Source organism: Silurus aristotelis, assembly GCF_946808225.1.
Source record: "Silurus aristotelis genome assembly, chromosome: 4".
NCBI lineage: Eukaryota > Metazoa > Chordata > Actinopteri > Siluriformes > Siluridae > Silurus > Silurus aristotelis.
In genome coordinates this window covers 1,319,531-1,333,478 of record NC_139577.1, presented here as the reverse complement: position 1 = coordinate 1,333,478, position 13,948 = coordinate 1,319,531, and the positions used below count along the sequence as shown (strand labels likewise).

Here is a 13,948-nt window from a genome sequence, read left to right as displayed (position 1 = left end):
AAATGGACTAAATGAGTCAAAAAAAGCTTTGTTTATTTTGATAAAATGATCTGATCTGATTAAACTGCACGTGTGCTTGCCTTCCCTTTTTCTCAGTCCCACCTTCTTTGCAATGCAAATCTCTCCCATGTCCAGGCCTGAACACCAGGAGACTTACCCGAATGCAACGTTCCCACCTGTTGGAAGTCATTCAAACTACAGCCCAGAACTTTATTTTTAATATATTAACAATCCACATTTTTACAGCAACTCAAATTTGACTTCCCGAAACGGTAAAACATTCCACAGTGCAGGTGTGGACCCAAAACAAATCCAGGAAAGAGAGATTAGCGGAAGCGTTAATGGATTTTTTGGATGTCATGCATGGACGTTTACTGCCTTGTTAGCGAAATCGGTTTTATCATTAGCTTCTAATCAGATCATCAAGAGCTGACGTGCTCTCACAACTGTCACATAGTCACCTTTAAACCTGCTCTTAGGTGGTAGTCTGGAATTTATTGCACCTGTTTTATGAGTTTATGAGTGTGATTTAAGATGGAAATATACCAGGGTTATATATAAATAAATACAAAAAATAAATAAAAGGAAATTATGTTTTAGTCCTCAAGGGGGCAGAATTTCCCCAGGATTGTAGAAGGGTATTTTTAGAAATGAACATCTGTGTCCAAAAAGTCCCTCGACTACTATGTATAATCATGTAAATCTTTTAAAATCTATTTTGATATTCAGTTTCGGTATTATATTCAGCATGTGAGTAATTACGCTATATTTTAGCGCACACAGATGAAATTTATATTAATCCTGTTAATGTTGTTTAAGTGAAATAATTCATGCCAAAATATGATCAGAAATGCACTTATAAAGCAGAAAATGTGTGTGTTTGGGGTATAAATCTATTATTTGTTCATATGGGTAATCTGCAGAAGACTGACAGCACAGGAGCATTTAAAATAAATTTAAAGCATTTAAAGGTTTTTTATTTTTCTTATCCTCGCCATCATCATCATCATCATCATCATCCTCATCATCCTCATGCCCTGACTTCAAATCACAGATGTGCACTTCACACGGAATGTACGATTCCCCTGATAACATCATCGCAAAGCAATGTGATGAGTTGAACAAGTCTTGAATGCATTGAAAGGAAAATGCAGTGTAATGAAAATCCAGTCCTCCTTTTCTGAGCAGATTTGAAAAAGGTCCACACCAGGATCAGGCAGCAGGTCACGCTGGTCACTTTCACACCCTCCTTTACCAGAAAGTAAACATCCTCCATGCGCTGAAGCCTCTCGCTCGCTCGCTCAGCCAGTCACGCTGTGACGCTGGAAAACCTGACCGAACTCGTTCATTGAAGAAGGGAGTATTCTCCTCTTTAGAGGCATTTCGGCAGTTTAGGAGTCACTCCCTCAGCCACACACACACACACACACACACACGTTCTCCACAGCAGGAATATAAGCCATGCACAGCTGGAAGTAGCAGAGTTGCCTGGCACCATGCTGAACCTTCTGAAGAGCGAGCGGGAGATCAGGGCTCAACTGGTGATGCTCATGTGCTGCATGGGTCAGTAGCTCTTCTCCACTTCCTGCTTTACATCGCCTCGTTACTGTCTGACGGACCTACGTGCTCTCGCTTTGCAGAAGGAGTTCGAGGGGAAAAAAGGGAAAGGTCGTGTTTGTCTGAGATAACGAGTCAAAAGTCCAGGGCGTCTTTATTAATGCAAAGCAGCATGTTGGGAAAACTGTAGGATTCAGATGCACTGTGGTGTGTGTAGTGTGACGTGAACGTTCTTTCTGCTGACAGGTCGACATCGCACTGTTGTCATTGTTGTCTTTCTCGCACGAGCACGTGGAAATACTCCTGTCACGTGATCTAATCAGTGCATGAATGATGATACGTTTGTCAGGCAGATTTTTCGTCCTGGCTCTTTTACTGTTTCAGGATTGATGTGTCTGAATCAGAAGGACAAAGACGTCCAGATTTTGGATTGGATTCGCAGTTTATTTATATTAATACCAATTCAGCTTCAGAAGCATTGAAAGAACCCGGTCACCACTATTATTAATTCATATCTCTGTGTTTGCATCTCCTGAATAAACCAGGACACTCGTGTTTCTGTGTGTGAGGCATGGGCGTGGAGACAGACTGTCACCCTGGTTACTGGAAAGGAGAAAACACTGTGGTCAGGAGCAGTATGTAATGGAGCCAGTGCCTCATGGAGATCATTTAATATAGCTTTCTATAAATGTCCTTCCTTTCAGAAGATTTGAATCACACAGCAGGGAAAATGTGCTCCTGAGCTTCGTTTCGAAGCAAAACTCGGTAGTGTGTGAGAAGGAAAAAGTTGAGAAAATACTGGTGTTATTGGGTTTGTGTGAGAATATAAATAAAGCAGCACCATGCAGAAAGGGGGAACTCCAGGATATGGGACGCTTCTGGATTTAGTGTGCCACTGTAATTCCAGTTTGACTAAACCATGTAATTACAGTGCAGAAACACAGATGTATAGCATATAAGTGTGTAAAAGTTTAGCGCAAACTCATGCTAACGTATTGGGTTTTTTTGCAGATGAAAGAGACAGAGTGCAGAAAAAGACGTTTACAAAATGGATCAACCAGCATCTCCTCAAGGTGGGTCTTTATCTTCTCAAGGTGGGTTTTGTAAGACGAATGTTATGAGAAAACGAAAGGAGGAAAAGAAATGGTAGGATAACAAGCCAACGTGTCAGTTTCAGTCAGTATGATTACAATGTGTTCTTGCGGCTATCGGCAAAAAAATCCATACCAATTTTCGGCTTCGGGTTCGCTGTCATTACAAGAGCGGCCTCTAGAGGCGAAACACGTGCTGTTTGTTTTTACACGCGAGACTGCACGCTGCACGGAGAGCGCTATATTATATTTATGATTTATTAATTATATGATTGTATATCTTAATGAATATATTATATATATATATATATATATATATATATATATATATATATATATATATATATATATATATATATATATATATATTCTTATGATAAAATTTGCCTCCTGTTGCTCTTGTTCCTCATGTGATGTAGATGGTACAAACGTATGTGGTTGGAGTCTGATTTGAGTACTGAAACAGGAGGAAGAGATAAAAATACATTGTGTTATGATCTTTTTATAGCAACCGAACTTCTGCAATTTCTTTCATTCATTCATTCATCTTCAATAACTGTTTTATTTGTGATGAATCAGGATCTTATCCCTTCTATTGGAACCATACACACACACACACACACACACACACACACACACACACACACACACACACACACACACTTACACACACACACACACACACACACACTGTTTCAGCACTTTATAGGAGTCAGTCCAACTACAGGCAGGAAGGAAGAGATAATAATTGCAGAAGACATCCTGGTATTATTTTCCTGATGATGAAAAGGTCATGACTTAAACACCTTTGGTGGTTGCACAGGATCTCGTCTGAAAAACTGCACAAATTCGATCCTTAACGAGGCTTCAGGTTAATTCATCTTCAATCATGACGAGGATGGACAGAATTAGAAACGAGGAAGTTTTGGAGACAAGGTGAGGGAGGTGAGATTGAGATTGTTTGGACATGTGCAGAGGAGGGACATGGGGTATATCAGTAGGAAAATGCTGAGGATGGAGACACCAGGAAGGAGGAAAAGAGGAAGACCAAGAAGGAGGTTTATGGATGTGATGAGGGAGAACATGCGGATGGTTGGTTTGAAAGAGGCAGAGGATCAGACTGTAGCACTAGAGGCAGAACACATTAAATTGCACCGGTTATTATATTTGCCATAATTTAGTTGTGTGATGTGTCTAAAGTGGTACCAGCCTGCTTGTAATGAATACCTTTTCCAAATAGGAAGGCGTGGTTCACCCCAAAAACAAAACACTTTAAGCTGGTTTGCCAGCATTTTGCTCTGAATAAGGTCCAATTATCTGCTGGGCCTGAGCATGTACCGACTCTGACTAATAGCTTTACAGATTCCTGCTCAGATCTAGAACAAGCGAGGACTTGTTGGACATCCTTCAGAATGAACACTTACTCCTAAATTTACAGGACAATGAGAAAGTGGCATTTGTTTATTTTACATCTTAGTCAGGATTTTCAGAAGAACGTTCGACTCCGGATTGTGTATTAAACATTGTGTAATAAATTCTGTGCCAAAAATATATATTTGTTACTTTCCCAAACTGAAGCAATATATTTAACGTCACACACCAGATGATTAATAATCTGACAGAGAGGGAAATTGTCTAGCCGACCAAAACCGCTTTAGAAGCAGGGGGTCATCTTTAAAAGATCAGACGAGATACAGGAAGACAGGAAAAATACCGGTTCGGGTCGACCCATAGGATGCATTTTTAACCACAAATATTTTACTAATGCGATTTGCATTTAACTGAGAACAAATTGCTGCCTTCAGGCTGAGTTTAATCTCCTTCTGTGTGTTGCCAGCAGCAGAAACGTGCAGATGAACAGAAATGCAGTTTATCTGGATGTCATGCTGTCAGGAAACAATCATTTATCAGTGTGATAATCAGACAGAAGTTACATAAATCTGTCTGATGAAGTGTGATTTTCTTTTTCACTGGAGTTTGGACTATAAATCATTTAGTGCTTTTTTAAACATAATTTAAGCAATTAGGAAGAAAGGAGGCTGTATGTTGTGGGGAATGCAGTATGGAGATTTTACTGTGAATGTAGCTGCTTTGTTATGGAGGCTTGAGGTCTTAAAAGGAACCAGGAGGCAGTGGGTGTTTCAGCTGTAATAACTAGGAGGCAGTGTGTCTGGGTTAAAGTGGGTCAGTGAGGCAGAATGCTGAGTGGCCGACTTAGAAATCTGTTGAGGCAGATTGAAAGGGCCTGAAGATAAGATTTCCCTCATTAGCTGTTAGTAAAAAAGCCAAACTGGATTAAAAGTGAATAAATGAACAGTACTATATTTATTATGTATCATTAAAGAATCATTCTAATGCAATCTAATATACACAATATGGACAAAAGTGGGTGACACCAAAACATAAGATTGCTAGGTGCTTTTTTTTAATAACTATATAATAACTAGAGGTCAACCGATACCTTACCGATACCGATATCTAGGCTGGTTGATCAATTGATTTTTTAAACTGGATAAAAAAACATCCATGTAAAATAGTACTGATTCATGAAAAAGTGCTAAATTAAATAAATATGAATATATTAATTAATGAATATAATTATATAATCGAAAAAACAAACAGCACACGGCATTATTGACTCACCTCTAGAGGCCGCTCTCATAATGACACCAGACCAGAGCCCGGAAAAACTATCGGTATAGATTTTTGCAGCTAGTCGATCGCCCTCAAATTAATGACCTCCACTCTTCTGTTATAATAAGCTCTACTCGTTCTCTCTTCTAACACAGAACAATATTAAGTAAGACAAACAGGACTAAACAAAAGTAATGGCACCCATATCTGACCAATATATTACATTACATTTATAGCATTGATGCATTTATACAACTAACAATTGAGGGTTCAAGTCCAACGTCTTAATGAACCGAACCAACACTTCCTTATACTTAAATGTTTCCTCTGCATTGCTGTTTAGTCGTCATTTACATTTTATTTTGTCATTTTCAGGTGAAATTTGGTTCAAATAAGTTTTTTATTTATTTTTTTAGATATTAAAAAAAAAAATTATCTGCTTAATGTTTATATTATGATGATAATAAACACCTGCGGTTGTGTAGATAGTAAAACTCTCGTTTGTCCAGGTACGAAAGCACGTCAACGACCTGTATGAGGATTTGCGAGATGGACATAACCTGATCTCGTTGTTGGAAGTCCTGTCTGGTGACAAATTGGTGAGTTGAATTTTTTGCTCTCTTTTTGACGTGTGTATTTGCTCCCGCTTTGGATTTGAGATTCGTGTAATCGTGTTATTTAGCACTTTCTTGTGGTAACCTCACAATGTTGTAAGGGCCAGCTCAGAACCTTCTGGAGTAGCTTCACAGCAGTCCACATTCCTCGTGTGTCACTAAATATTAAATAGCACGACTAACTCAGATGCATGAACGTGTTGTGCATAACTTTGCTGTGCAGAGTCTAAAACAGTTCACCTACAGACTGCTCTCAGACTGTAACCTGTGTGTAGGCTTATCTGCAGACTTTGTTTGTAATTTTATCTGCTGATTGCGCTAATGTATTTGCAAGATTTAGCACGTTTGCATGCTTTAGTGATTAATGCTCCTTTTTCATTCACAAGCCAGTTGTACAGATTGTCATTAGAACCATTTTAATGGTAACTGGGTGTAGATCTTACACGGTTCAGGAGAGAATGAGATCTAACAATTAACTCACACACCAGGCAACATGCTAGACCTCTGTTTATTCATTTTTATTAACTTTATTTGGGCAAAGGTTTGTGGACACCTGACCTTTTTGAACAACCCATTCCACATTGAGTCCCCATTCGCTGTTTTAATACACTTAACTCTTCTGGTAGGATGTTCCACTAGATTTTGTGTAGATTTGTGTGAGATTCATTCAGCCACAAGAGTGTTAGTAAAGTTAGATACTGATGTAGGTGAGGCGAGGAGGCCTGGGATCTTCCAGTCTAACCCATGTAAAGCATATCTTCATGACGCTGGCTTTGTGCACAGGGGCATTGTCATGTTGGAACAGGCTTAAAGGGAAAATTTGGTGATACTGAAACCAAAGATGTCCCAAATTTTGTGGAAACAGTTTGGGGAAGAAGCTCATACTGCTGGAAAAGTCAGGTGTCCCAATACTCAATCGATCAATCAATCGATCGATCAATCAATCAATCAATCAATCAATCAATCAATCAATCAATCAATCTCACTATCATAGCAGTATGCAACATGGCCTAGCCAGTCAGCAAGGCCATTATGTTGTATTGGTTTCAAAGTAATTCTCTATGTTACAGCCACAAACCAGCTAGACATGAAGTATATATATATATATATATATATATATATATATATATATATATATATATATATATATATATATATACTATGTAGCTGTAACATAGATTGGTTGATTGGTTGGTTGATTGATTGATTGATTGATTGATTGATTGAGTATTGGGACACCCTATACTGTTTGCACAAAATATGGGATATATATATATATATATATATATATATATATATATATATATATATATATATATATATATATATATATATATATATATATATATACATATACAGATGGTCCCTAAATTACGAGGGTTAGACGTACGATTGTGAAAATATGTAAAATTTTGCGTGGTCAGGAAAGGTAGCAGCGTATTCTCCGCCCTCCACTCGCGATCTGGCGCATCTTCCACATACATACATACACACATACTGTATAGTTTATACATTACGGTACTGTTATCGTTTCCCCATACTGATCACCAATCTTTAAGACTCCTGGATAGGCTAGGCCATGTCTCGACTTACGATATTTTCACGTCATGATGGGGCCATAAGAACGCATCTGCACTCTAAGTTAGTGACTACCTGTGAGTATATATATTTATATGTACAGGTAGTGTTTAGTGGATAAACACAGGTGCATGCTGCTAAAGGATCATTTCAAGATTTTCAACCTTGACACAAAAAACCCACTGGTGAGATAAATCAGTGTTGAGAAAAATAATAAGGGTGTGTCAACGATAACAAATGGAAATGCATTGAATTCAGTGTTTCTGAGTGAAGTTTGAAGTACTGGCCTTGTCTGAGAAAGTAACTGACGCCTTTCTTTTGTTTACCGCTGTTTCTGTTTTCTCTTTTCTTTCTTTCTCTGTTGTATATATCTCTCTCTCATTCTGTTCATCTCCCTTTATTCGTCTGATCTTCTTGATCTCATCTATCCCCGTCTGTCTGTCTGTCTGTCTGTCTCTGTTTTTCTGTCTGTCTCTTGTTTTTGCTTGCTCTCTCATGGTTAAGCCAAGGGAGCGCAATTTTCTGAAGACGTTACGGTTGGTGAGTTCAGCCGAAGCATGCACGGTTGAGCAGCATGGCCGTGTGCAGGAGGATGATGGTGATGATGATGATGATGAGGATAAGGGGGTAGGTTTGGTCGCATGACCTCCTCCCCCTCTGTAACGCAACTAATGAAGATGTGTGCAGTGACTGTTAAATTAAAGCCAGCGAGCTCGTCCTCTCGATGGTGGACTGTAGGAGTGAAATTAAGACTTTTTTTTAATTCAGGGATCCTGTTTGGTATGAAAAGAGCCTCGGCCATTGATGGGGTTGCCATGGAGTGCTTCAGATTGCGTCTCGTAACGCTCGTGAACTAAAAGACCTGACTGCAATTCCTGGCGCTTCACTTATAACCAGCGTTATATCGTTCTGTTAGTGTATCTTGAACTCAATGCGCTGTGGAATTTCGTCATTGTCTTTTTAGTTCTTGCATCCAAATGCAACATCTGTTTGTGTCCATTTGTCATTATTCATTTACTCAATCAGAGCAAGCGTCAAAATCATAACCCAGGAATGTAGTTTTACCTGAATGAAGACCCAACAAGATTTTAGGCATGTTCAAGTGTCTTTCAACTAATTACACAGATATAGTGTTTATAATGTCACTAATAATAAGCACATGCACAGCATAATAATACATGTGTATCGTGTGCTAGAATAGTGTCTTTGTCTTTAATGAGGTGTAATGACCGCTAATTGTGTTGATTATGTTTATGTGCCGTCCAGGATTTTTATAGATTCAATTAGAAATTGTAGAAATTGTTTTCTACACAACACTTTTGGTTTAGAGTTTATTCCAGTTGGATTATCATGTCTATATTCTAGGCTTCATACAATCTTTATTTATCGATAATTTACTGACTATATACACTCAATAGAGATGATCTCCGCTACTTCCTTTTAAGATAAACATGTCTCTAGCTCTCTAGCTACATATTTAATAAATATAAAGGTCATATATTGCATGGGGAAAAAAGCTGAAAGAAATGCAGTGATCGGGGCCTGTAGAAATATCTGAGGGCGCCATCCATACGATGAACCGTTTGAGCTTCCAAACACCAGATGTTTCGATGTGTTTGGATTTGACTTTGCATAGATTTAAAAGGTTTATCGTTCCAGATGTTGGTGAAATTGCTGAAGCTGTCACTTGCTAGTATGAATGCAGGGTTTGAATTTCTTTACAATTGAGTTGCTGTGATTTCTATAAACCACTTTGTCTTTCTGTGGATTTGAAATTGGACCAAATTCTGCAGCAATCTCACATATTTTATTCATATATATTCATTTTCTTCATGTTCTTCATCACATCTCATTATATCTTCACTAAATGCCACATCATTGACATCATTGATTAAATATTTATACTTTCAGAAAGTACTCAAACTCTCTTTACTTTTTTAATGTTGTTATCTTGCAGTCTCATATCTATAATCTATACTCAGTCCCCCTTACTGATAAAGTGAAAACAGATTTCCAGAAATGTCTGTAAATGTATTTTTAAAAACCTTGAAATATCATGTCCATAAGTATTCAGACGCTTTACTCAATAACTAGTTGAAGCCACTTTAGCAACAATTAAAATTCTTTCTGGGTTTGACGCAACAAGCGTTACACACCTGGATTGGAGGATTTTCTACCGGCCTTCATGGCAAATCCTCTTAAGCTGGAGCAGGTTGGATGGGGAGCTTCAGGTGACAATTACTTTCAGGTCTCTCTCTAGAGATGTTCAATCAAGTTCAGGTCAGGGGTCTGCCTGGGCCACTCCAGGACCTTGTCTTAGCTGTGTGCTTAGGATTGTTGTCATGTAGGAAGGTGAACCTTTAGCCCAGAGGTCCTAAATGCTTTGCTTCAGTTGCCAAGTCTGTGCAGAAAAACACCCCCACAGGACAATGCCGCCACCACCATGCTTCACTTTTGGGATGGGTATGGGCAGGTGATGGGCAGTGCCTGATTTCCTTTAGACATAAAATTTTGAATTTGAGGCCAAGCTGTTCAATCTTGGTTTCTTGGTGGCATCAGACCCCAAAAAGACTTGAAGCTGTAATTGTTGCCAAAGGTGCTTCAACTAAGTGCTAAATAAAGGGTCTGAATACTTATATACACGTGAGATTTTAGTATTTTCTTTTCACAGATTTAGATACGTTTCTAGAATTCTGTTTTCACGTGGCCATTATGGGGTCCTGAGTGTAGATCTAAGAGAATTTAAATCGGTTTGAACGATTAAAGAACGCTATCAGACTGCAGCATAACAACAATGAGAACAAATAAAGGGGATTTGAATACTTGAAAAAAAATAGTTTTTTTTAATCTAACAGTTTTTGCACCTTTTATTTCTAACCAGACATGAATTTTGACAGTAACTGAGAATAGACATCGTGCATGAAAGACAAGGCGGAGGAGGCGTTTTAAATTTGCTTCATCAGACTGTATAAAACGATTCTGTCCCACGTTTTTAGCTCCGCAAACTGCTGCACGTTAACACCTCGTAATTACTGACACATTTTCCATATCGAGCCTATGATCTTCCTCGACGATTATTAAGAAATGCTGCCATTGCAAAGTGTGTTGGACTTCCTGTTATAACACACGTCCCTCTTCCTTTGTCTTCTCGACTGTGTGCAGTAAATGATTTTTGCTTCGCTGCCTCATGCTTTAGCGCCGATATGCTCCGGTCGGTCCGCCTCTGGCTGTCTGCTCCTCCATCACACGCTCTGTTTGTCCTATAACTCACATTTCAGACACCACAGAGTCTCTTCATTGTTCTGCACAAGCAGCTACACCTCACAGGTTTTAAGCGAGTGCGTGAGCTGGTTTGCATTTTACATCTCGAATGCATAATTGGGATGCATCGATATTGATATTGAGTATTGGTCTTAAACCGTGCGTATTTCGAGATTAAAGAAAGCAATCCAATCAGAGCTGCGTTACTGTGGAAATATCAAAAGGTGACATTTATACGTTACAAGAAACCTGATCAAATATCTAATGGTGTCTTTAAAAGCTTAAGGGAGACCTATCTGAGCGTGCAGATTGCAGGATTGGTGAGTGTGGTCATGCTTAACGTTCTATGAGAACACTTTATTTTGGCGAGCACTGAGCACTGTTAATTAATTTTTGTTCAATTAAACAAAGCAACCACCAACATGCTTCATCTGTTTTACAGATCCCATAACTTCTTAAACCTGAAACCCATCATGACGAGTTTGTTGCTAGCAGGTCTCACATTGCTAACCCATGCTTTCCCACTCCCTCAGATTAATAAATCCTCATAAGCAGGATATTTATTTTGAATCGCATGCTATCGAAATCATAGTATCGATGCATCCCTGAGGCTTTTCTAAATCACTGGGAGAGTCATTTCAGCTTCACCTGCATGGGTTTGTATCAGTACAGAACATGTCCAGGTCTGATGGATGCCATGACCCTTGATGAAATAGGGGTTAGTGAATTTCTCTTCCCTGCAGAAATCTCTAAAGCAGGGACATACTGCTGTTGCGGCTGAGGATGCAGTGAGTACATGCAGCTGATAAGTGACATGTTGCAGAATGATGTACACTCACCTTTTTTTCTTTCCCCTCCGTCTCTCCGTCACAGCCTCGAGAGAAAGGCCGCATGCGCTTCCACAGACTGCAGAACGTACAGATCGCACTGGACTACTTGAAAAGGCGGCAGGTAAGCCTGAACATTCCAGAGGATTCGTCCTCGAATCTCACACTGATGATCTCATTGACATGCAGACGGTTATTCACAATCGCCTCAGGCTGATGGGAAATTGGATTTGTCGCCCACGGGAATAACAAACGGAGGCGCGCTTGAATTTATAGCATGCACTCCGAAGATCTCAATGTTTGCTTCCTTGTAATAAAAGCAAGGCTCATTCTTTATATTAATGTGACAGAATTGGGTCCCGAGTGTTCATGACTTAAAGGTGTGCTGGAAAATCTGGGTTTGTTGTCGGTATTATAAATTTGATTGAACTTAAATTTCACGTTTGAATTCCAGGCTTTTTGAAAGAAAAGCCGTCACCACGTTGTTGTTAGTCATTTTTTATTGTTGTGGTTTACTACAGCTGGACCACATCACCTTATGATCGCTAACAATGAAAGCCACTAATGAGAAAACGAATCCAATGTTCCTTGTGTAGTCTTGTGTCCTCCTTTTTTCTTTTTTGTGTTCTACTGCCCTCTTGTGGATAGAAATAGCCATTACCATAGCAAAAATTTTACAAGCAACATTAACTACAGCAAAAATCCCAGTTTATTAAAATCAGAATTGAAACCAGCTTTATTATTAAATATGCCTGAGCAAATAAGGAATTCTGGTTTCCGACAGTGTGCATTTACACTTACAAGCACCAAACAGCAATGTACGAGATATAAACTAATACAAACGTGAATACATTTAACATGATTCCAAGTTAAACTGTTAAACTTTCTTGGATTTTACAGACTATATTCAGTACACTGATGAGCTCTAGAGCTTTTTGCTGGCGTCTTAATTGTACTGCTATAGAAAGTCTAAAAGAGACGGATAGTAGATGAAAACAAAACTTAAAAACCGGTAGGTTTAAAGCTGAAATGAGAAGTTTAGAAAATTCAGACACAAATTACACTCGAGTGATTAAATAATATAACAATGGTGGATTGTGATAATGATAAGCCATTGTAACTATGTTGAAAAAAATCATACTCTTTGCACTAAATAGCGTATAGATCACATAGACGGCATTGACTGTAGCCCATCTGCCAGTGAGCAGGGTTTTAGACCCCTGTGTGAGCACCTCTGAGATGATAAATGTGCTGGATTGTTCTCATGCAGCAGTCTATGGTGGGCTTTAAATCAGTAGACTGAGCAGAGGGAGTGGGCAAGAAACCATAAATCGGTATGTAGTGTGTGACGAATCACTTTCCTCTCCATGTTGCGGTGCAGGAATGTTACTGTAAACCAGTACAACATATAGGAATTTCCCTTCCTGATTAGTGCTAATGTTATAATTAACCATGACAAATGCACAACAGGAAGATACAGAACATATAATCCACATATGTTCTCTCTCAGAGCTTTCTCATGGGAACCGAGTTCGAGTAGGAATCAGACATCAGGAACCCCTTATACTGAAATAATACCCTAATTTAATTTGCTCTTATGCCACAGCGATGTGTCAAGTCTTTCGTTCTCTGTCTATAAGCATGTGTCCCATCATTGTACTGAGAAACAGGGTTTTAATGAATGTGCCTGAAAAGCTGACTTCCATTATGAGAATGTGAATTTACCTTTTAATATTTTTCATACATTTATTACAGTGTGCAATTTCTCCATACTATTATTTTCCTTTGGAATTGATTATAAACCATCCTTTTTTTTTTAAATAGACGACAATACAAAGTGAAGCATCAGTAGAAAACATTATCATCGATTCTTCTACTGAGCCAGCTTGTGAGACATGTTATAGCATGCTGATTAAACTAATAGAACATACGCATTGTTCTTCAGATGACTGTATTTGAAGCCAGCAAGTGACTCAGCTGTTTGGACAGCCAGAGGGAGTTTAATACGCCACCTGGTGTCAAGACAGAGTATTAAAGAATTGCAGGAGTTTCAAAATGATAGATTGTCTGTTTTTTCCCACAGGTGAAACTAGTAAACATCCGAAACGACGACATCACAGACGGCAACCCGAAACTGACACTGGGGTTAATATGGACCATAATTCTGCACTTTCAGGTCAGTGCATTTTTTCTTTACCTATTCTGGAATCGTTGAAATTCAGCTCTGCGTCTGTTGCTGCTTGCGTATGATGTTATAGTATGTGGCAGAACAGTTTTGAGGAATGCAGCATGAATACCTTTTTTATGTCTGATATTAAAGAGTTATTTTTGATTCTCAGGAACTTTGTTCATGTCTATATATTAACACAATGTATAGAGGTCGACC

General features: G+C 38.8%; 1 protein-coding gene across 44 annotated transcripts in view; it reads left to right on the top strand.

Annotated features, from left to right (window-relative positions):
* The window catches only part of dst (dystonin), a 124,283-nt gene that overhangs the window by 23,260 nt on the left and 87,075 nt on the right, over nucleotides 1-13,948 (top strand). For 24 of the 44 annotated variants that reach the window (XM_083539067.1, XM_083539100.1, XM_083539061.1 and 21 more), the window contains 5 exons: nucleotides 2,569-2,630; nucleotides 5,792-5,881; nucleotides 7,979-8,014; nucleotides 11,609-11,686; nucleotides 13,646-13,738. In XM_083539067.1, the coding sequence (XP_083395193.1) occupies nucleotides 2,569-2,630; nucleotides 5,792-5,881; nucleotides 7,979-8,014; nucleotides 11,609-11,686; nucleotides 13,646-13,738 (359 nt within the window). Of the gene's footprint in view, nucleotides 1-1,393; nucleotides 1,564-2,568; nucleotides 2,631-5,791; nucleotides 5,882-7,978; nucleotides 8,015-11,608; nucleotides 11,687-13,645; nucleotides 13,739-13,948 lie in introns of those variants that run through there. The other 20 variants (XM_083539087.1, XM_083539060.1, XM_083539098.1 and 17 more) reach the window with 3 other exon arrangements.